At 53.9% G+C, this 21,829-nt stretch overlaps 5 protein-coding genes across 5 annotated transcripts; 2 read left to right on the top strand and 3 right to left on the bottom strand.

The window, feature by feature from the left end:
• Positions 1-151: 151 nt before the first annotated feature.
• UHO2_07204 (uncharacterized protein) lies at positions 152-511 on the bottom strand (the record flags this gene model as incomplete). Its single annotated transcript, XM_041559006.1, has 1 exon — positions 152-511. One exon carries the CDS (start codon positions 509-511, stop codon positions 152-154), a length of 360 nt encoding a protein of 119 aa, XP_041414940.1.
• Positions 512-1,870: 1,359 nt separating this feature from the next.
• Positions 1,871-3,867, bottom strand: UHO2_07203 (uncharacterized protein; the record flags this gene model as incomplete). The annotated part of the gene is made up of 5 exons (XM_041559005.1): positions 1,871-2,005; positions 2,100-2,270; positions 2,380-2,451; positions 2,536-3,085; positions 3,209-3,867. The coding sequence occupies 5 exons, from the start codon at positions 3,865-3,867 to the stop codon at positions 1,871-1,873; spliced, it is 1,587 nt and encodes a 528-aa protein (XP_041414939.1).
• A 510-nt stretch (positions 3,868-4,377) lies between these two features.
• UHO2_07202 (uncharacterized protein) lies at positions 4,378-8,841 on the bottom strand (the record flags this gene model as incomplete). Its single annotated transcript, XM_041559004.1, has 1 exon — positions 4,378-8,841. One exon carries the CDS (start codon positions 8,839-8,841, stop codon positions 4,378-4,380), a length of 4,464 nt encoding a protein of 1,487 aa, XP_041414938.1.
• Positions 8,842-13,614: 4,773 nt separating this feature from the next.
• UHO2_07201 (uncharacterized protein) lies at positions 13,615-15,987 on the top strand (the record flags this gene model as incomplete). Its single annotated transcript, XM_041559003.1, has 1 exon — positions 13,615-15,987. The coding sequence occupies one exon, from the start codon at positions 13,615-13,617 to the stop codon at positions 15,985-15,987; it is 2,373 nt and encodes a 790-aa protein (XP_041414937.1).
• Positions 15,988-16,659: 672 nt separating this feature from the next.
• Positions 16,660-21,459, top strand: UHO2_07200 (uncharacterized protein; the record flags this gene model as incomplete). Its single annotated transcript, XM_041559002.1, has 1 exon — positions 16,660-21,459. One exon carries the CDS (start codon positions 16,660-16,662, stop codon positions 21,457-21,459), a length of 4,800 nt encoding a protein of 1,599 aa, XP_041414936.1.
• Between the last annotated feature and the right edge of the window lie 370 nt (positions 21,460-21,829).

Raw genomic sequence — 21,829 nt, 5'->3', positions numbered from 1 at the left:
AAAAGACTCAGAGGAAGCAATACCAAGGGAATGTGAGCAGAAGCTGGTAAGACGAGAAGCTGCAAGATGTGGTCAATTCTACCGGAGGCTTCGATCAAGAGGCTAAATCTTGTTTCAATCAAACGAACCAAGCCAGTCAAGCAGTAGTATCTCACACTGCAGACAAGCAAAGGCAAAGATCCGGCTGTTCTCTTTGCAGCGTTTCGGAGGCAACTAGCCGAATCTGGGCGACACTGCAGTCCAGGCCTGGACAATGACATAGTTCTAGGAGCGTGTGAGTGCAGGCAAGTAGCGAGTCAACTTCGGTACCGTGGAGCTGGCTGGTTCGGTAGACTTGAAAAGAGAACGAGCCAGTTTCTGAGATGAGCATCGTTGCGAGCAAAAAGGACAAGACCAGGCTGCCAGGATCTAGAAGTGCTTCAGAAAGTGTGAGGGGACCAACGAACAATGATATGCGAAGGGCCTTTTTCGTCGCTTTCGGGCCGTTACCTGGCAACGCCATTCGACACATGCTGTCAAACTCCGCCAAATAAATGTAAAAGGTTGGAATATATGTAGAAATGAAGAAATAAAAATGGTCGCTGTACGAAAGGGTCCCGCTGCAGGTAGAGATCAGCTGAGCTCTCTGTCTTGCTTCCAGGATAAAATTGCCCAACGAGCAAACAAAAGAGTGTCGTAGGTAACTTACAGTTGTAAACAGTTGTAGAACATGCAGCAAACAGCGTTGATCACAGGTAGCGATTGCGATGTAATGCTAAACATGACGGGGCAACTATCTTCTACCTCGTCGGGTATCAGACAGCTGCTATGCCGACGCCTATCGCGACAGTCGGTCCAGGCAACATGGTGCATATCCGAGTAAGCCAAGGTGGCGACTATGTGAGATCGAACTAGAGCTCACATGCTTTCACTTAAAACTTAGCTGTGAGCCAGCCAAATTGAAGGTCTGAACTAGGAAAAAGAAAGGGCATTAAAATCCCGACATCCCGTGTCTCCGTGTCTCCGTGTCTCGGTCGCTTCGCCATCGTTGCAGTGCTATACCGCATACTGCTTCTTTCAAACCCAGCGTCCCGGCTTATCCCTCTCAACCCCTGTCCCAAGCCAGCCATCCAGCCAGATCTTTCTTGGTGCCAAGCGTGGGAAGCCGTGCTACAAGCGAGCAGAGTGTTGGAAAGAGAAGCGCCTCCTTTTCTCTCACGCGCAACCGCTCACCTGCTCGTTCCTGATGTCTACCGAGCTTGACACGATACCATCGCTGTCTCCTGTCGTTTGATGCTTTTACCGAACCTCACGCCGACATACGTGCATGTGGCGATATACCATGCAGCTGTCTAGCATGCAATAACTCTCGAGAAGCGCACAGTGTCAACTTTCGCAGTGGTTGCAAGCAAGCCGCCTCAACGTTGCGTAAAAGCGCCCCAGATCCATGCACCGACTTCCGAGATCTTTCAGACTTGAAAGTTGCCCGTCCTGTTGTGGGGCTGCTCGGAGGTCTGCGTACGTAATGTGCAACGGGTAACGGGCCCTGGTGTCGGTGTCAATGTGAGGCAAGGATCGAACACACAACGGGAACACTAAACTCCAGGCTCTCACATCCTTGTGGCTTTCACCCATACACCTTGAGCTTCTCACCAGCAATGAAATGCTCATATGGCTTCCCAGCGGTCCTTCATCCTCACTGCTTCCGACCTACTACACTGCACCCGATGCATGTGTACCGCAGCGTCTGCTAGCCGCGGATCAACTGTACAGACTCACACACTTGTACGCCACAGATCAGCCTTCAAACTTTGTTCTTGGCATTGCAATGCAGTGTTGTGCCACTTGTCTGCAGCGAAGGTGGGTGGGTGTGGGAGCGAGGGGTTCGAGACTATGTCTTCTGCCCGACGGATTCTTTACACGGTTCCGGCACAGGTACACTAGGATCAATGGGTGGCAAAACCACCCTTCCAACCTTGTAGTACTTGTCGTGGTTTGCGTAAAAGTCACGCCATGAAACCAGATCCTATTGTGAGGCTCGAAGAGAGAGTATTCAAGGTCAGTTAGTCCGCTTCAGAGCTTGTCTCGGGGACAAGCGGAAAGCTGGGCAAAAGACTTACGTTCATCTGCTTGTCACCAAAGTCTCGCACGTCGTAGGTAAGGTGGGTCTTGAAGCATCCTGTCACATAGGCTCGGCTGGCATCCTTGCCACTGAAGAAAGAATAGTATCCACCGGGACCGTAGATGTGTCGTCCAGCTGAAACGTCGTAGACATCGCCGAGGATGGCAATCTACAAGTAAGGCAAAGGTGAGAAGAGCAGGTAATCATCGGTCAGCATGCTTTGCTCCCATTTCCCTTCCTTGCTCTGTCTTATTTTCTGTACCGTCGCAGACACTTACATAGACAGGCTTCTTAGGGTCGCGACCATTGTACATGGCGAGTTCTGGTAGCGAAAAGATCTTCTCTCGATACTGTAAAGCGATCAAATGAATTGTTCGCGTCAGTTCTACGCACACAAGATCTCTCTAGCTTTGGGACTGAAGGGCTCTACTTACAGGCATATACGTCCTCAACCTCGTATACTTGCCTCGGTAACCCCACAGCGGATCACCAGCAATGAAGAAACCCGCCACCATCACCGCTGCGGTTGCCATGATCAAGAATCTAAACAGCTTCATGATGATCCTTACCGGACCGTTCAAATCGGTCGTCGGCTCTTCTAGGCTTCGGCTCCTACCTTTGCTCTTCCCGCTTCCACCGTTAGAGCCTTGTTCTTCCGCCTTCCTTCTTCTCAGCTCCTGCTCTTGTTTCCACTTCTGATGCACCAGGAAAGGCGAATTGGCTTTCTTCTTAGGAACGGATCGTGCAGGATTCGATGGATCGATGTCTCGCTCACCTGCGTCTGATGCTGTGGTCACTGCTGAAGAGTTTGTCGCTGCCTCGGTGGCTGCTTCGCGCGTTGGAGTGACGGTGCCAGATCCGGCGGGTGTCTCGCCGCGTGGACGCTCGGATGGGCCAGGGATCTTCTTCCACTCATCGTTGGGGACGTAAGGGTCCGAAGTGAAGGTGCTAAAGAAGTCGCGGAAGAAGTTGCGCCAAGGAGCCCTGTCAACGCACGATAGAAAGAGGAGAACAGAGTCAGGGAAAAGACAGCTGAGTCAGTGTCTAAGACCTGCTAAAACAACGAAGGTCAGCGTCACCCGGATGTTAGGCACCATGAGAACATACTGAGAAGGCAACGAGTGTCCACCGTCGTGAAGCTCCACCCTCGAGTTCTTGCAAACGTCTACGAGCGTCTGCGAGCGCTCCAACTCGACGATCTGATCAGCCCTTCCAAGTACGTGCAGGACAGGGGTCTCGATCGGCGTCTCGAAGAGCTTCTGGTGCAATTGATCTCTGCTCCTGAAACCCGAGACCGCCACGGCAAACTTGAAAGCACCTTGCTCTTTTGGCAGCTTCAAACCAGGCATTCGCTCTGGCTTTTCGAAGGCACTCGCCAGAATACCTGCAAGACAGCCTCCTTGCGAGAACCCTACAATGCCATCGAAAGGTCCTTCCGTCTTCAGAACCTCGTTGATGTAGTCGACCGACTTGTCCCAATCCAGGTAGTTTCCATCGTCATCAGCCCTCCACCATGCTCTTGGCTGCTCCTCGATTGGCGTGTTTTCGTCGATGACTTTGCCTTCTTCGGCGTCGGGGGTATCGAGGTCACCAGCCCATGTGATAGGCTGTACAATTAGCGGACCGTTGATAAAGATGAAGTCGGCCACGTCACGGCATGCTTTGCGGATAGCACCAGATCTTTTATGAAATTGGAACTTGTTGCTGGTATAGCCGTGTGCCATGAGCACCTTGAGCTTGCGGGTTGTACCTGCTGCTGCCGACATCTTGAACGTTTGAGACTGCGAACAGATGGTAGTGTGGTGAGCAGATGGTCCAGGTGGAGAATTTGTGGTCCAAGCTCACACGTCACTTCTGGATTCCAGTCGTCGCGCTAACCCTAAATATCCGCTTTCCAGATAGCCGCGACACAGAAAGTTGTTCTTCCGGCCGAAAATCCTCAGCCACTCAACGCTTTACAAGCTTACAGAGGATCACAAGATTCAATCACAGGCTCACAGCTGCGTAGAGTGAGATGGTGACAAGACGATGAATGACATTCGAGCTAACGACAATGAAACCTAATGAAAAAGTACTCTTGAGCCCTAAGGAGGAAGCAAAGAAGAAGAAGAAAGAGAAGAAGAAAGAGAAGTAGAAAGAGAAGAAGAAAGAGAAGAAGAAAGAGAAGTAGAAAGAGAAGAGGAAAGAGAAGGAGGGATCGATAATGCGAAGAGAGAAGTGATGCGACTTGACCAGAGACACAGCAGCAGATTTGTCAAAGGGCCACTTGATGTGCATCAGCACTGGTAATGGAAGTCAGTCGGGAAGATCACTCCATCGTGTCGAACGATCAGGATCGGGACTCGACCTCTTGGCAAGCCAGAATCAAACGCTGGAGGAGCCGAGCAGACAATGGTCTGCCTCGATCTCACTTCAACATGCGTGCTCTTCCAATCGCCGAAGAAGACGAAGAGGTTCGGATGGAAGTTTCCGCCCAAGATGGTCACGAGTCCCGGGCTCTGGTCGTTCGATGGAGCCGGCATAGGCGATCGGCCATCGTGACCCGGCGCCACCACGTTCGAGATGACCGGGATCGGTGTGATCGGCTGACTTGGAGCAGGCACTGTGATAAGATGCGCAATGTTGCCATCCGTGATGTTGGTCTGCGGTGCCGAACCGCCGACAATCTGCGGTGGCACATAGAATGAATGGCGTGCAATGTCCGTGCCGACGACCGTCCAGATATCTGAGTCGGCGACCTCGACGGACCACATGGCACCCGGCGCTGCACTGCCTGTAGCAGAAGAGTCGGACGCCAGAGAGCCGGTATAGGATCCCGTTCGACGGATGATCTCGACCTCTGAGAGACCCTGGTTCTGCATGCCGACCACCGATAGCGACTGTCCACGCCTGCGATTCTTGCTAGCCGCAGCCGCAGCGGCACGTTCCTTCTGCACCACCACCGAAGAGGAAACCCGACGAGGTCGCTTCACTTTGCCTCCATCCGAAGAGGGCGGCGGCTCCATCGCAGAGACGTCGTGCGAAGAGGATGAAGCTGACGGTGACATCATGGATCCATCTCGAGCCGCGTTCAGCGAGTAGCGCGTCTGTTCTGCTGCATATTCAGCTGCGGCAGTAGGACTTGTCGGCAGGAATCCACTGGATGGGATGTCGCCAGACTCCATGGCAGCAAAGTTCATCGAATTGACCGGCGTTGTTGGAGTTGAGGGTACACTAAAAGCGCTGTTGCTCACCCATTTCCTCGGCTCGCTCGGACGATGCATGCCTACGGATTCGTTGAGACACGCCAGGAATGGTCCACTGTGACCAGGTGACATGGGATCTGCCAAATCTCCTGGAGGTCGCGGCACCGATGCGGATGGATCCTCAAGCACTTCGAGCGCAATTTTGTGCAGCTGCGAAACGGGATCGCCGAATGCTTCGCGGGCGAGCGAATCGGTAGGGCCGGCTGAAGCGCCACCAAGCACAGTGGTGCCTCTTTCCACCTTGCGTACTACCATGACTGGGCTGACTACAGCGGTGTTGAGACACTGAAGCACGACAGGCTGGTTGTAGTGAATCGTCATCTGCGAGCTGGTCAGGCCTGTTGTCGGCAGGGCATTCGGCGGCGGAGGCGGGTAGCCCTTCACTGGCGGCTGTAATGGCTCTGAAGGTGTCGCATCAGCACGCTTCTTCGGATCGACCAAATAGATGATGAAGGGATCCCAGCTCGACATCTTCGCAACGAAGCAACTCGGTGGCTCTTGACCCTTCTGATCACGTGGGTTCATGTTGAGGAAGGGCTGGTTGTCTGATCCCTTGAACCAGGACGGTGCGCCCGAGACGCAAAGATAACGCGTCGAGACGGTCTGCGATCGGAGACGGTGGAAGAGAGAGATAACCGAACCGTGATTGACGCAGAGCTCCGTGTTGCGTGATGACTGACGCTTCTTACTTGGCTTGCTGATCACCTTGATGGGTCGACTTGGGAACGTGCCGAGTAGACGACGATCCATGGGCGAGGATCCAGGAACGGAGATGGAGACGAGCGCCTCTACGTGGCGCCTCTTTTCGTCAACGTCCGAGATGTAAAGCTGTTTGCCAATGCATCGACCGGAGATGGCCATCTCTGACGAAGGGTTGCCAACATCGATGAGACGTCCGCTGCTGGAGGCCCACTCGAGCGCGCCATCCTGGATGCCTGGCTCACCGCTGATGTTGATGGTGACACGAGGCGGTGACAGCGCCGTCGGCGTCTGATCCGGGTCAGTTGGGCCGACAGGAGAGAAGGGCGACAATCGCGTTGAAGCCGGACAAACATTCCACCAACTGCTCCCAATCAGAATGACGAGGGGCGGTGGGCACAAGAAGCGCTTCTCGGCACCGTAACTTTTCTGCGCCACTTTTGTCGTCATGATAAGCACGTTTCTCTCGCCGAGACCTAGTCGACTCGGTGTGGAGATGTATTGGCGGATGTAGTCATCGATGAAAGCGGAACAGTCGCCAAAATTGCGCTCGCTGACGCCAAGGCCGTGGATCTGGCGCCACTGGTTCATCTCGGCCATCGAGAGCTGCTGATACAGACTGGGCCGCATGCTGGGCGGGTTTGCCATTTGGCTGCGGAATGTTGGTGGTGCATCCATGGGCATGGCCGGTACCTCGGAGCGTGATCGCTGGCAAACGGGAGGTCCTTGGCTCGACATGAACGGTGGTTGCTGCTGCTGTTGTTGTTGTTGGTGCTGAAGCTGGTGAGGATGTTGTTGGTGTTGTGGATGCTGATGCGGATGCTGGTGGAAATGCTGGTGTTGCGGGTGTGGATGCTGATGCTGATGCTGATGCTGATGCTGATGCTGATGCTGATGCTGATGCGGGTGCGGATGGAAGCTGCCATCCAATCGAAGATCATTTTGCATGGATCTCGACATCATTGCACGTGCATCGCTGTGCGAAGTGTCCTCCTCCTCCTCGACGATGGTAGGTGTGCTGTGACCCTCGTGTGGATGAGCACCTGTAGAAGGTGCCGAGCTGATGGAGGCACTGTTTGCTAATACAGACGACAATCGCTGTTCGCTGAAGCCAGCAATCTCGAAGTCTGAAGCGAGACTGTTGGAAGAGTTGAATTGATGCGATGTTTCGATCGACGGCGAAAAGAAAGGCACCATCCCAGGTGTATGCGAGCCGAAATGCGTTTGTGGCGAGTACTGCGACTGTGCTGGCGATGTGAGTGTGGGGCTAAATTGCGGCATCTGAGGGGTCTGGAAACCTGGACCGGAGAAAGGCCCACGAAAGCCATGCGACTGCGTCATTTGGGGATGGGCAGGACTCCATGGCTCCATGCCAAGATGGCCAGAATTTCGTGGACTCGATAGATGTGGTGGTACGTCTGGGCTCTGCATCTGACCAAGATTCTGCACGCTACGGCTCTGCGCCAATCCAGGATGATGCGGATCAGCCTGATGCGATGCGAGATCGCTCTGCATGCTAGTAGTTCTGGTTAAAGCCGAGATGGGACGGACCGCAGCACCGCTGCCGGAACTGGAACGCGGACGACCTGCAAGCATCTCGCTCCTGGACGCAGTTTCAGTGCCGACCGATGAAGCGAAGTTTGCGACCGACTTGAGTCCACGACTTGCAGGCCGACTGCCCGGTCGAGACGAGAAGGCGCCAGAAAGCGTTGAGCTAGGACTGTGTTGACCACCACCGCCACCGAGCTGCGACATCATGGGCGAGCCTGGGGAAGCAGGGACGCCGAGATGGCCAGATGAAGGCCCCAATCTGTCTGGGATGCCTGGCACTCCAACAAGAGACTCGCCCTGGTGAAACTGTGGACTGTCGGAAGCATGCTCTGCGTTCCGTTGACTGAGCGCAGGAGTTTCTGAGCCAGCAGCGTGATTGGGAAAGCTGGCTTCCGAGCCGAAAGCAGGCATGAGTCCGGAGCTCTGTGGCATAGCTGCGTCCTCTTTCGATGTGTGGTTGGCAGAATCGGTCCGTCGCTGCATTTGAGCTGCTTGCCCGTCGAATATGGAAGGCTGAAGCTGCGGCAAGGGCGCGAAGCGGGTCTGTAGCGGCGTTTCAGCGGTGCCTGGCCCTGCTGACTCGGGACCGGCTCCCGGCATGTCGTTCTGACCAGGATTTGCGTATCCGTCGCCTGAGACGACCGAAGCCATATTAACCTTGAGTGCAGCTGGTCGAGCTGCGCGTTGAAGGCCTGGGGTGAAGCCACCAAGCGATGCGCCATCCTGCTGAGACCAGCTCTGCTCGGAACCTGTCTGAGACCGTGATGAATACTGGTCGTTCTGGCTCGGCATGCAGTCGTCGGTCTGCGAATCTCTGGCGTCGGAAAAGCCCCGGCTGAGGCTCTGCGCATGTTGACCGAAGCTGAGGTTGGAGTTGTGCATGGACATGGAGGAGCCATCGAGGAAGAGAGGAGGATGCGATGCCGAAGATGCATGCTGATTGTCGAAAGGATGACCATCGTCGACGTGATTGGGAGTTGAGGCAACCTGATGCGTCTGCTGCTGCTGTTGGTGATGCTGCAAAGAGTAGTTGTCGGATGCTGATGCTGATGGTGGTGCTCCATTGGAGCTTGCTGTTGAAGAACCATCGTAGAGGTACCTTTGGTCGGATGATGGTTGGAAAACCATATTGGAGGCGGCATCATAGCCGTTGTGCTGTGACAGGTGCATGTTGGGATGGACATCGTCGTGGAGGTTTGGCGGATTTTGAGCAGCTGCCCCTTGGTTCCAAGTTGGCTGAAACATAGTTGTTGCACTGACGGAGGCGAATCTAGCCATGAGCGAGACGCCTCGCGGGCAAAGTGCGGGGAAATTTCCTCTCTCGGTGTCGGAGTTATGGATGCCTGTAGGTGGATTCCGTTGGCGTGCGTGGATGCTGCCTTCTCTAGACGTGTATGGTAGAGGTAAGGACGGAAGTCAAGAGACGCAACGTCGGTCTACCTTTGTCCTTGATCCGAAGGGCGAATGTTGTACCCAGAGAAAAGAGAGGCGATGGCATGGACTGCCTGTTTGTCAGGGAGGGGCGAAAGAGATGAGGAGGTGGAGCGCACCATCTACTCGCACCTTCTTGGGCGGTGGCGCGCGCGGAGTATGGGAGTGAAGCGAGTGCGATTGGCGGTATTACGCAGACGTTGGTAGTGTTGAATGTGGAATGTTTGACAACGGCAAAGCGTTGGTGATGAAAGGGACTTTGCGTGGGGACTGATGTAGCCGAAATGAAGCAAGCTGCAGCGGCAGGGAATAATAGGACAACCGCCTTGGCTTGTTGGAGCGTGCGAAGAATGAAGAGCGATGCAAGCTGGAAGTCGGAAGCGAGATCTGACCAGAGGGTGAAGCTTCAGTACAGCATGCACCGTTGTAGGGTCGAGAAAGAGAGAGAGAGAGAGAGAGAGAGAGAGAGAGAGAGCTGTGCAGCGGCTACGTGAGATTGAACCGGGATGGTCGGTTGAATCGGGTCCAACAAAAGACGAGGCTCGGCGTGCCCGAGCGGTGTTGTAGATGGCTTGAAGAGTGATTATGAAGCGACAGCCTTGAGCGAGCGAGATGAAGTAAGTAAGTCGGTCGGTCGGTCGGTCGGTCGGTTTGCCAAGGGTATCAAGCGCCGCCGAAAAGCCGGCGAGAAAAGGTTGAGGCGTCCGAGAGCAACAAACCCATGTATCCGACGGTGGGGAGGAAAGAGGAGAGCCGACTCCACGGCGATGTACAGTGTCGAAGATGGATCAAGACGACGAATGTGGTGGTCTCGTCGAGAGAGGGGCAAGTCTAGAGGATGGCGATGAAGAGGCAAGCAAAGACAAGAATCAAACAAGTCAGAGAGCGTGTCCTGTCAAAAGCGTGATAAGTTAAGAGAGCGAGGTGGACCGTGAGTCGACTCATTTGAATTCTGAACATGGCTTGCCCGCACATGCGCTTAGACTGGCCCTGAGCCTGAAACCCCCGTCCAAAAAAAGAAAATTAAAAAAAATTAAAAAATAATAATAATAAAAAATGAGAGAGGCCGAACTGCCAAAACTGCCATTTTGAGACAAGGTGTAGTTTCTAGAATTCCATTTAATTATTTATTTATTTATTTATCTAATTATTTATTTCTTCTTCTGATTGAGCTTTTTTGCTCTTTCCGAACAGGTCGGATGACGAAAGACGAAAGTGATGGTTAGTGCTTGAGTTGATCAATGTCACCAGTCAGCTTAGAGGTCACTCCAAGCTCGATAGAGTACTTGCTAACTTGAGCAGTGAGCAGAGAAAGGGGGGACATCTGTCAAAACCACGCTAACCAATCACACACACAGACATAGGGTGCGGCACGGAAGATCCGAACTGTCAAAGTGCCCCGATATTAGTGCAGTGCTGTTTGAATGGCCGCTCACAGTGGCTAATCGACCTGACAAGAGAGCTCGCCTAAATGCCAAAAACTCGATCTCGACACCGGCGAAAGCACCTCAACAAGGTCAGCGCAAGTAGCCATGGCCTGTAGGTTGAAAATCACACCTTTTTTTCTTTTTTTTTTTTTTTTTTTTTTTTTTTTTTTTTTTTTTTTTTTTTTCTTCAGGTTTCGGCTGCCGATTGAAAGGAGCACGAGAGAGAGAGAGAGAGAGACCTGGCGCTGCTGCATTCAACGTCGAGTGGGCATCGAAGAGATGGCAGGAAACAATGGACAATTTTGCACCCTTCATCAAGACTCACTTACCCTTCTACCATGTCGCTTTCTGTTGGGCAATGCGTGGCCTCTGTCGTCGGCAACTCGGAAACGCCGTCTCTGCCTGACAGTCGCTGGTTTAGGTTGGATCGATTCCTTAGGCCGTCTCCCTGATTGGGCTCAATGACTGGTTGGTTGCTCTGGTCTTACCCTCTCCTTGTCTTGTCTGCTTCCTCCGCAGCAAGCTGTCAATCAGCGGATAGATTTGCGACGCCTCACATGGCCTTTTCCCTGTTGATCTACAAATGAGCTTTTTGACAAGCAAGTGGCAGACGGCTTGCCACCGCTGCATCTGTCCGCCTGTCCATGTCTTTCCGCGTCACATGAAAAGCATGATGCTTCTTTTTGCAGTGTCAGCTCACATGAACAGTTGCGAGTCTCAAGCATTTAGAAGTTGTCATATCCCCGAAAACAAAGCGACCATGTGCACTTCAAGCTGTCGATGATACGCACTGTGCCCGAATAAATTGCAGCATTTTTCGTCCTTAATTTCCACAACCATTTCTCATTTCTCATTTCGCATTTTGCATTTCGCATTATTGTAATCTTGTTTGGGCCTCCCGATCATTTGACCGTCGAGAAAGTCTTGAAAACCTGTCTGGACGATTAGCAGATCAACGACTGTCGTCCGACGAAAGGATTATCTCAACAGGCTGACCTTGAAACCTACTGTTCTGTGCTGGGAGGGCTGTCTTCAGCTATGTTGGTCAAATAGCATCCCACGATCTGATGACGAAATGTAGAGCAGACACTCTGCTTCTCAACCCTCCAACCGTCGTTTTCGAGGCAGAAGGTCAACCAGAGGTGACTGAAAGGGAAGACCAAAGTTAGAGCAACGATCATTTGCTATCGACTCGGTGATGTGATCCGATCAGGACAGGTCATGTTTTGTTAGATCGCATTTTGGTTTGCCTGAAACTCTAGAACGCGGGGAAAGTTTAGCTCTACAGTCAGTGCAACTGATAGTATAACATGCTGTACCTGAACATGATTACAGTGCACCCTTTCCACGGTCCCTGCATCCACACCCAATAAGCAAGCAAAGAGGATAAGGCGAAATGTCGAAAACGGCAGGGAGCAAGGTCAACGGCACTTTCTGTTCCGCTTTCGATACCAACTGAACAAGCACAATTTGCCGCTTTCTTTGCTCTGCCAGCTCGCCTATTCCGAAACCAGCGTTCGACCCTTATCATTGAGCCCTTTAGAAAATATCCGCCGCCGTACGCCCAAAGCTAAAGCCGAAAAATGGCCCGAACTTTCTCTCTCTTTTTTTTTTTTTTTTTTTTTTTTTTTTTTTCCTTTTTTTTCCCCTCTTTTTCTTCTTCTTCTTCTTGTTGTTGTTGTTGTTGTTGTGGTTGAATTGCCCGCTACTGATTCGCTCGTTCGATCAACCCCGGCGAGCGAAACGGGCGTCTTCAAGAAAGGTTTCTTATTTATTTTCCGCTTTTCCCCCTTTGTTCCTCTCTCCTCACTGTTCCTCAGTGCCTCGTGGCGCGTGCTCTCTGACTCTTTTTCTTGCCTTTTTACCCCACGCCATGCCACGCCACATATGCCGCCACGCCCATTCGCTCTCACCTCGCCTGGCCTCGCTTCCTCTTCCCTCTTCCCTCTTCCCTCTCTCCGCAATCTTTCTTGTCTTGAGATGAGAGACAGATGCAGTGAAATGGAGGGAGGATGCAACAAACGGACCAACCAAAGGATCAGGAAGGGTGTTTGCGATATGCGGCTGATACTGCGCTACTGCTTTCGATTGCTGCCCCGCTTGGTCCGACCCGCAACTTTGCTCGCCGCTCTTCAACTCTCCATTATTTGCAGCGCATCAACTCACTCGACAACACTCTCTGTTACTCTCTCTTCGCACCGTCTCGCTACAACCCTGAGTTTAAATATTCCTTCGCTTCGTGCTCGATACTCGTCCAGTGCCTTGCCGACCTCACCGGTCTAAGGGTTCGCTTTTTGCTCCGCTTCCTCCTCTTTCCAGCACCTGCTCATGGTCCGCTGATCCCTTTCCCTCCCTCTTGTTTCTCAGCTTTTTCCTCGAGTAAATCTCCCGAGTTGACGTGCGCTTTTTCCATTGACAACCACCGCCGCTCTCGTCTCTGCTGCCTTTCGACATCTGCACTAAGAGTCAAATCAGTAGCAGCAGCAGCAGCAGCATCAGCATCAGCACGTCCCTGCCTCTCGTGTCTCTTGTGGCTGCTCAGGAACCAGATCTCCGCCCAGTTTGTGCCTCTCTAGCTCTCTCTCTCTCTCTCTCCGCCCCCGCTTCCGCCTTTACAATCTGCGTTGCTCTCTTCCTTTCCCCTTCAACCATTGGTCGGATCTCTCCTCATTCCCTGCTGCTCCTCTTCCCCACTTCCCCACTTCCCCTCTTCCCCTCTTCCTCTTCCTCGTCCTTTCCCTTCTCCATCACACTTTGGATTTCATTCGCCCAATCAGCTTGCTTCTCCCCCCCCAATCATCAGCACCATCCACTCCATGGAATGATCGCCATCGCTACCATTATCACACACCGCACTTAGTCCTCGTCCAACCTTTTCGCACTCAAACACCAGGTAACGTACAAGGCAGCACTGTCGTCCACTCAATCCTATTTGCAATCACCTGACCCAGCGCATCTATCGTCATAACCACCAAACGCGATACAAGCACGCGAACGCTTTGACGGCAGGCTCCAGTTCCAGTGTGCCTGTGCGAACTTCGGCAATCTCATCTCTATCCCACCTTAACATCGAGATCTCCCCTCTTTGCTAGCCATCTGCCCTCCGTAACGACACTTTGACTGGCGCATAGATCGGCATCACTGCGCTCCTTGTCTCTTCATGATTGAATCAGACACTCGGGGTGCTCCAACTCAGGAGGCCAAGCTGCCCTCCATGAGTCCCTCTTTATCCAGACAATCGAATGGCCACGCCCCTCTGTCCAACCAGAGACATCAACAGCGCTCTCCACCAATGCTCCCATCCTCTTCTTCGGCAACAGCTTCGTCCGTTCTGCCGCCTCCGCCGCGACTGCATTTGTATCGCCACCCCATCTCAGCATCTTACGCATCCAGCAGCAGTTCTTACTACGACCCAAGTCGACAGCCTCCACCGCCTCTCTGGAAGGAACGTCGCTCGCCTCCCCTCGAACACCGATCATCGGATGGCTCCAGCTCCTCCTTCTCGTCACGCGTTCTTCCTCCTCTCTCTACCTCAAGTTCTAGCAACGGCAGCAGTGCGAGTGCTTTCCAGCTTCCATACTTGTCTGCAAGCCTCCCTTCATCCACCTCTTGGCATGGTCGCGAGAGCTCGCACGCCTCTGGCCTGAATGGAACGCATACATCCGCCTTTCGAGCTTCCAGAGAGGCACTTGCAGTTGAAGAACGCAGGACCGCACAGGACTCAAAGCTTGCCTCGCTCTCGTCCGGCCAATTTGCCGACTATCACGCCTCTCGACAATCTCCAGCCGAGCCCTCCTCGGCTACCATCGTCTCTCCTTCCGCCGATGACCCATCACAAGCTGGCCGCAAGCCTGCCAAGGCGCATGTTCCATCAGCCTGTCTCAACTGCAAGCGTGCGCATCTAGCTTGTGATGTTGGCAGGCCCTGCCGTCGCTGTGTAAACCTCGGCAAAAGCGATACATGCATCGATGTCCAACACAAGAAGCGCGGCCGTCCTCGCTTGAAGGCTCGCCCTTCTTCCCAGGCTGGAATCGCTACATTGCAGTCACTCGAGGGCAAGAGAGATGTCTCTGGCTCCCCTGCTTCCGCTTCTTACGCCCGCCAGTCTCCCGGTTCCGAACAAGGCTACTTCCGATCGCCTACCCGAAACAATGAGCTGCTCTCGCCTCCCGTGCTCTCTTCAAGCGCTGTGATGCAAGTCGCTGGACGTACTCACGGTCCTGGCGCTCATCCTCGCAGTGCCTCCAACTCGGTCTCGGCTTCGAGCTATCCCTATTCGCGTCCCGACCACATTCGTCATCCCAGCGATGCAAGCAGCTACGGCGGCGCTTACCCAACTCCATCCTGGTCATATCACCATCAGCAACAGCAGCAGAACGGGTCGCATGGGCAGTCGGCACATCATATGGGGCAGCCTCAGCATTCACATTCGCTCTCGTACGAGCAATCATATCAGCAGCACCAGCATGCATCGCAGCAACATAGCCAGGCTCACCTCTCGTCCCAGCCTCTTGCTAGCACGCATTTGGCAGGCTCAGCAGGTGACGCTGTCGATAGCGTCGTGTCGGCCGTGGTCACCATGATCTGCTCGACCAACTTGCAATGTGCTCGAGTCTCTGACGAATGCTCTGCACTGCTTGGCTATCAGCCCAGCGAGCTCAACGAGCGATCCTTGTTCGAGCTGGTGCATCCTTCCGAGACGAGCCGGCTCCAAGACATTTGGACTTCGTTGATCGACCCTGTCGGTGTCGTCCCGCAGACAGTACCTGCAGCTGCCGAAATAGTGATGAGCACACCTTCAGCTCGACTCATGACGCCCGCAGCAGGTACCATCTTTGTTCAGGAGAACATGCGTCTCAGACAGAGGAATGGGATGTACGATTTCTACAGCGTGCGACTCCACCTTGGCGGTGGCTTTGGAATCGATCTGTACCGACGAGAGACGCTCGACCGTGCTTACATCGTCGCTAGTCTGCTCAAGCTAGGCAATGATGCCGTGCACCCGGATCCTTCCATCCTTCGTTCGCCATACTCGCACGACTCGTCGCAGTCTCGAGGCTTCCGTACGCCTTCCGCTCCGCAATCAGCAGCAGCAGCTCCTACAGCTCCTGCTCCCAACCGCAACGGTCATAGAGAAGATGCCGATACGCGAGCTTCCCACCAACACGAGCAAGAATACAGACCACGATCGGAGTCGGTCAACCAACGCTCTGCTCAGTTCGAGAGCCAAGCCCGTCGAGGCAATGAGGCCATGCACTCCAGCAAAGAAGATGCGGACCACTCACCACAACAAGAAAGGTCACGAGGCGTCAAACGTAGTAGCGCCAAGATGGATCGAGACGAGTCAAACGCGACTTCTTCGCGTTCAGCGCCGTCGCCTCAGATGGCCCCTCCATTAACAAGCGCTGCTACAGTTTCAAACACTTCATTGTACAGCGCATCCAAGCATGCCGCCTACTCACCATCTCCTGTTGTTCACTCTTTGCTGTCCAAGCGCACGCGAGACACCAGTCGAGATGGTATTCTCTGCTGATGCTTCGCTCTCTCCCTCTGGCCAACCCACACATCACGAAAATCATGGTCATTTTTTTTTTTTTTTTTTTTTTTTTTTTTTGGTGTCTTCATCAGTCAAGGTGATTGCAGTGTACTTGTAATCTGTCCCTTATTTCACGGTAGTTGTTGTAATCAAACACGTTTGGATCATCCTACAAAGGCGTTTATGAGCAGCGTGATGAGCAGCGTGCAAGGCAGAGGAGACTGGAAGAAAACAATGTTAGAAAAAAGCGAAGGTCGAGAAAAAGCCAAATGACAAAAACAAAAAAAAAAAAAAAAAAAAAAAAAAAAAAAAAAAAAAAAAAAAAAAAAAAGAGACAGATGCTTCTCTTTTGAACCTCCACTCCCTGTCCTTCATCCATCATCTACCATTTATCCCCCCTTCCTCGACCGTACGGCGTCGACCCATCCCGAGGGCTGCCGGCAGAACCGATGCGACAGGAGTTCGAACCTTAAGAAGCAAGGCACAGCAAGCAAGAGCTGGCCTTCTTTACCTTCATTACGGCCGCGAACCTCTCGACTTCTCTAGTGGTCGCTTCGATGATCATCCTTGTCTAGCCCCTCTGCGTCGTTATTGCTATATGTGGTGCCTCCTTTGACTGTCGTTATACAGTAACTTATACCTTCGGTTTCGTCCCTATCTCCAACGACGATGTCTCCAAGTCAGACCATGTCTCAGGCTAGCCAGTCCAACCAGTCTCGCAAGAAGAGGAGGAGTAGAGGTGGCCGCCCTTCCTTTGCTGGCGACTCGAACGGAGGTGCTGATAACGACTTTCCTCCATCAACCCCTGCCAACCGCTTCGTTGCTCGCCATCATGCCGAAGCCTTCTCGCCTTCCAGTTATGCATCCTCTCAAGCCTCGCCAAGACCAGGTCAGCTATCGTCACCTGCTGTCATTGTCTTCGAAGGTCCAGCAAAGCGAGGCTTTGAACGAGCTTTTGACGACCTGCCACAGGAACTGCATGCGCTCAAAAGCGTGGCGAGGTCTAAGTTCAAGTTTGCTCCCTCAGCCCCGGTCGAGATGAGCTACGTCAACCCGGGCGGCATCGTATGCGACCTTGACGACGAGCACGATCTCAAAGCTCTTGCAACGCATGCAGCCTTCACACCGAGACTCACGGTCAGCGTCACCTCCTCAGCTGATACCGTCGACTCACATGTTTCAGCTTCTAGTGGTTCAATGCAGTCTCCAGCTCCGTCAGCGAACGGGATAACGACCATGATGCTGCCACTGTTACCGTCAACGCCGGCCTCATCCGTTGCCTTCACACCGAAAGAGGCTCCAGTTACTCCACAGCGGCTGACGGCTCTTTCAACCACCGACAGAACCTCGACTGAGCCTTCACAGACAGCTGTATCCAACGACACGTCCGCTGCTCACCCCACATCAGAGCACCCACCCGCCAACGGGCACACGCCAAGCACGTCAAAGCCTGCTAAGAGCGCGCGCAAAAGTTCAGCCAAAAACGCCTCTGCTCAGCCTGCATCTGTCGATCAAGACGCTGATCAAGGCACGACTGGTCGGGTCCGCTGGGAAGACCGCGAATCCCCCGCAGCCTTGCTTGCAAGCGTCCTTCCTGATCTTGAGTCCACCTCAGCGTCCGATGCTCGCGATGGTTCCATTGGGAGTGCAGCAAAGAAGAACAAGCAGGCCCAGACCCCTTTCGCTCCAACCGCAGAGGCTGTGGCACCAGCGACGACGCCAGCCAAAGAATCCAACGATTCCAAGCGAGCTTCCAGTAAACGAAAGCGTTCCGACAACTCTCCGTCAGCTGGCTCTACAGCAGCGGTGACCACAGAGACGCCAGCATCGCCCGTTGGTCCAGCTGCCAAAAAGCAAAGAGGGCGTCCCAAGAAGTCAGATGTGGCAGCTCCGCCAGCCGATGAGCCTGCGACTGCCACGGCTAGCGCTCCGGCCTCCGAAACCGCTTTAGGAGAGGCACCTGTTGCAGTTGATAATGCACTTCTCAAGGCACAGAACATCTCCTCGGTATCATCAATGCAACCTTCTGCTAATACTTGCATCTTTCCGGGGCAAGGACCCCCAGAGACGCCCAAGAAACGGGGACGACAGGAGAAGGTCGTGATAGAATCACCCACCCCTGCCACAGCATCGATGGATGTGGACACGGCGACGTCTATCGAGCCTTGCGAACCCACGCAGGCGAATGACGCAACTTCCGTGGCAACAGATTCCTCTTCTAGCTCACAAGCTGAAGCATCAGCAGCAACAGCTGCGGATTCGACAAGCACCCCAAAAGCAGCAGCCAAGACGACAGCCAGCGGCAAAATTCGAGGTCGACCCTCAAAGAAGGCGCTCGAGGCTGCTGCACAAGCTTTGGCTCCTCCGGCCGATGAAGCTGCAGAACCAGCCAGTATACCCGCAGGTCCAGCTTCCGAAGAGACTCCAGCTAAGTCCGATGTTCCCGCAGCCACGCCGGCAAAGAAGAAGCTTGGTCGTCCCACCAAAGCAGCTCTCGCCGCAGCTGCAGCAGCTGCTGCTTTGCAATCAAACGATGCTTCGGAGTCTCCCGCGGCTACTCCTGCCAAGAAGAAGCTTGGTCGACCTCCCAAAGCCGTAACAGCTCCTGCCGTTGCCGCGACCGCGGAGACCTCTGGCCAAACACAGGTTCCGATTGAGACTCCAGCCAAGAAGAAGAAAACTGCGCGAGCAACCAAAGCTTCCTCAACTGCTGCTGAGTCAACAGAGCAGCCCCAGGAAGAAACGGAAACGCCAACTCCTGCATCTGCAAAGAAGAAGTCGAGTCGACCGCCTAAGGCTGCTACAAGTGCCGCTGCTGCTTCGCAAGCCGGTACGATATCTGAGCAGCAGCAGGAGGAGGGCCAAGAGGCTCCAACAGCTACTCCTGTCAAGAAGACGGCTGCAGCAGCAACTAAGGCGGCTGCTGCTGCCACAGCTGCTACAGTGGAATCATCTGAGCATCAAAAGGAGCTGCAAGCACCCTCCGAAGCTACTCCTGCCAAGAAAATGTCCGGTAAAGCGAAGAATGCTGCTGCTGCTGAGCGAGTCTCGGAGCAAGCCGCCGTTACAGAAACACCTTTCGAGCAAGTATCGGGCTCACCTGGAGCACCCGCAGCTACCCCTGCGAAGAAGAAGGCTTGTCCTACATCGAAGGCTGCTGCCGCTGCGGATCCCACCGCAACGGTCTCGGAGCAACCGCAGGAATCGAACGATGCTGTTGCGGCTCCACCCGCCAAGAACACGGCAAATGCGTCCAAGGCGACTAAGGCCTCTAAGGCCGGCGCACCTGCAACTGAAAGTGCTGAGCCTGCTCCAGCTACTCAAGAGGCCACGGAAAGCGCGCCGACTACCGAGCCTCAGCCAGCAGCATCTAATCAACCTGCCACTCCGGAAGAACGAGCTAAATCTGCGGTGAACATGGCTGAAGCACCTGCGTCTACCACCGCCGTCGATTCTGCCGAGGCAGTGCCGTCCAGCTCTCAAGCTACGGAAGCGGAGAGCACTGCTGCCAAATCTTCTGCATCATCCAAAAAGGGCACATCAGCTGCTGCGGAAACTCGCGCATCGAAGGCGAATGGCACGAAAGCTACTAAAGCGGCGCCAGCGAATACCTGCATTGTCTGCGGAGCATCGCCCGAACATGAGAAGGAACATTGTCCCGTCTGGCAAGGCGGCTCGCAAGCGATCTTGGATCTGCTCGCTATGACTCGAAACAAGGGCAGCAAGAACAAGCAAGAGAGAGAAGCGTCCAAGATCATGGATCGCTGGCTTGCAGAACAGTTTGGAGCCGACTCGGAAGGAATGCCAGCCATCAGCCAGGAACTCTCGCAAGCTTCGCAAGAGACAGTTGTTGCGCCGGGCAGCCGTGCTCAGCCTGCTCCAACTGAAGTCGATGCTGATGCTCGGAAGGCTCCTCCGTCTCAATCTGCTGCTGTCTTGGTTCCCAAGTTTTCGCAGACATCGACAAACGAGCCAGATGAGCCTGCGCCGTCCCCAACACCAGCCGAGCTCGCTGCGGAGAAGAAAGCAGCTCGAAACAAAGCTGTTGCGGAGAAGCGTAAAGCTACCAAGGAAACTAAAGCTGCGGCTGCAAAGACGGCGGCTGCTGCTGAAGGAAGGGGTACACCTGAGCCGCTACAGCTACCCCCTCCTTCCGGCGTTCCAAACACACTCGAGAAGGCGGCTGCTAGAGTGGCACGTGCTCAAGCCAAGAAGGCAGCTGAATTGGCAGCAGCGGGCAAGTCTGCTTCTCAGTTGTCTGAGCCACAGATCTCTTTGACTCCGTCTTCTCCTCAAGTTCCGAGCGTCTTGCCGATGTCATCCCAGGATCCATCCCAGAACACGCTCAGAGCCCCGTCGGAATCGTCGGAAGCAGAGTTGGCTACTAGCCCTTTGCTTTCGGCTGTGCCACGAGGGAATGAGGACGATATGGATGTTGATCCGCTTCTCTCTCAGTCTCAGTCGCAGGCCGAGCCAGCGCGCGCAACCAGCTCCGAATCGGCAGCGAAGCAATTGGAAGAGAAAAGTCGTCGGATGAAGTTGGCCGACAAAGTTCAGTCTGCCTGCTCAGGCTCAGCAAGTCCCTCCAAGTCGCTCAAGGATCGCCTGTCTTCCCCACAGTATAGCGATATGGGCTCGAGGTCGAGGTCAGCTTCGGTGACCAGTTCAGATACGTCGCATGGAGGAGACAGTAGCGACGAGTCAGATGACGATAGCGATGTTGACAAGTCGCGATCGAGCAGGCGCAGTCTGGCAGCCTCGACATCGTCCAAAAGCAAAGCTAGTGCTGCTGCCAACAAAACAGCTTCCTCGTCCGACTCGGATGCGGCCAGCTCATCTTCTGATTCCTCGGACCCTGAGACTGAGTCTGAAGCGGGATCAGATTCCACCAAGGGCATCGATTCAGACGACTCTGAGAACGATCCTCGTTCCCCGCGTGCCGCCAACTCCAAAGCCAAGGCTGGCTCGAAGGGTTCAACACAACGTCGAAGCGCGCCCGGTGCGAATGGCAATCCCTTCCTGCGTGGCTTGACGCCTCAATCGAATGGAAACGGTAATGGGAGTGCCAAGCCAACCCCCTTCACCCGACTGTCAGATCTTCGACCGCAATCTTTACGTCAGAACCTCTCGCAACCAGGTTCGCCGCTCAGCACAGGCGGATCGACCCCGCTCAGCGCATCAGCTACGATTCAGCAAGCACCCTTCTTCCCTCCTACGCCGGTCGAGCAGCCACCTGTCAAGCCGACTGACGATGACGAGGACGAGATCGAGTCTGATTCCTCTTCATCTTCTTCAGATTCTGAGGATGAGGGAACCGCACGAGGAAGAGCAGCTCCTGCAAAGGCGAACGGGAACGGGAAAGCGACGACGCAAGTCAAGCGAGCAGGGATCAATAAGGATCCAGGGATAGGTGCGGGCACGCCTGGGACAGCGAAGAAGCGTAAGAACCCGTTCTCTGTTTTCGGTTGATGGCGGCGGTGTTATGAACATGGGTTTTTTTTTTCTCTCCAGGTGTTGAAAGTTATTTGATGGATTCGCAATTTTATCTTATCTCTGAGAAAATGTGAAGAAGTATAGTCCCGATAACTGGTGATCGGGGAGAGTCCGAGTACGATGTCACTACTACTTTTAAGGCAGAAACATATATGCTCGATTGACTGGAGAACGTATGTGGCGGGAGCCTCGAGCCTCCCGCTTGATATATATACAAATGAGTGGCACTTGCCGAATGTGGGTAGATCCTACTTAATGACGAGCTATAACAACGAGCGGGACCATGTTGAACCTGATTCTCGATTTCCGATTAGGTCGTCCCTCACCCGATCCCTTTTGTATCTGC

This window comes from Ustilago hordei (assembly GCF_900519145.1).
Source record: "Ustilago hordei strain Uho2 genome assembly, contig: UHO2_contig_24, whole genome shotgun sequence".
Taxonomy (NCBI): Eukaryota; Fungi; Basidiomycota; class Ustilaginomycetes; order Ustilaginales; family Ustilaginaceae; genus Ustilago; species Ustilago hordei.
This window is presented reverse-complemented; position numbering and strand designations above follow the sequence as displayed.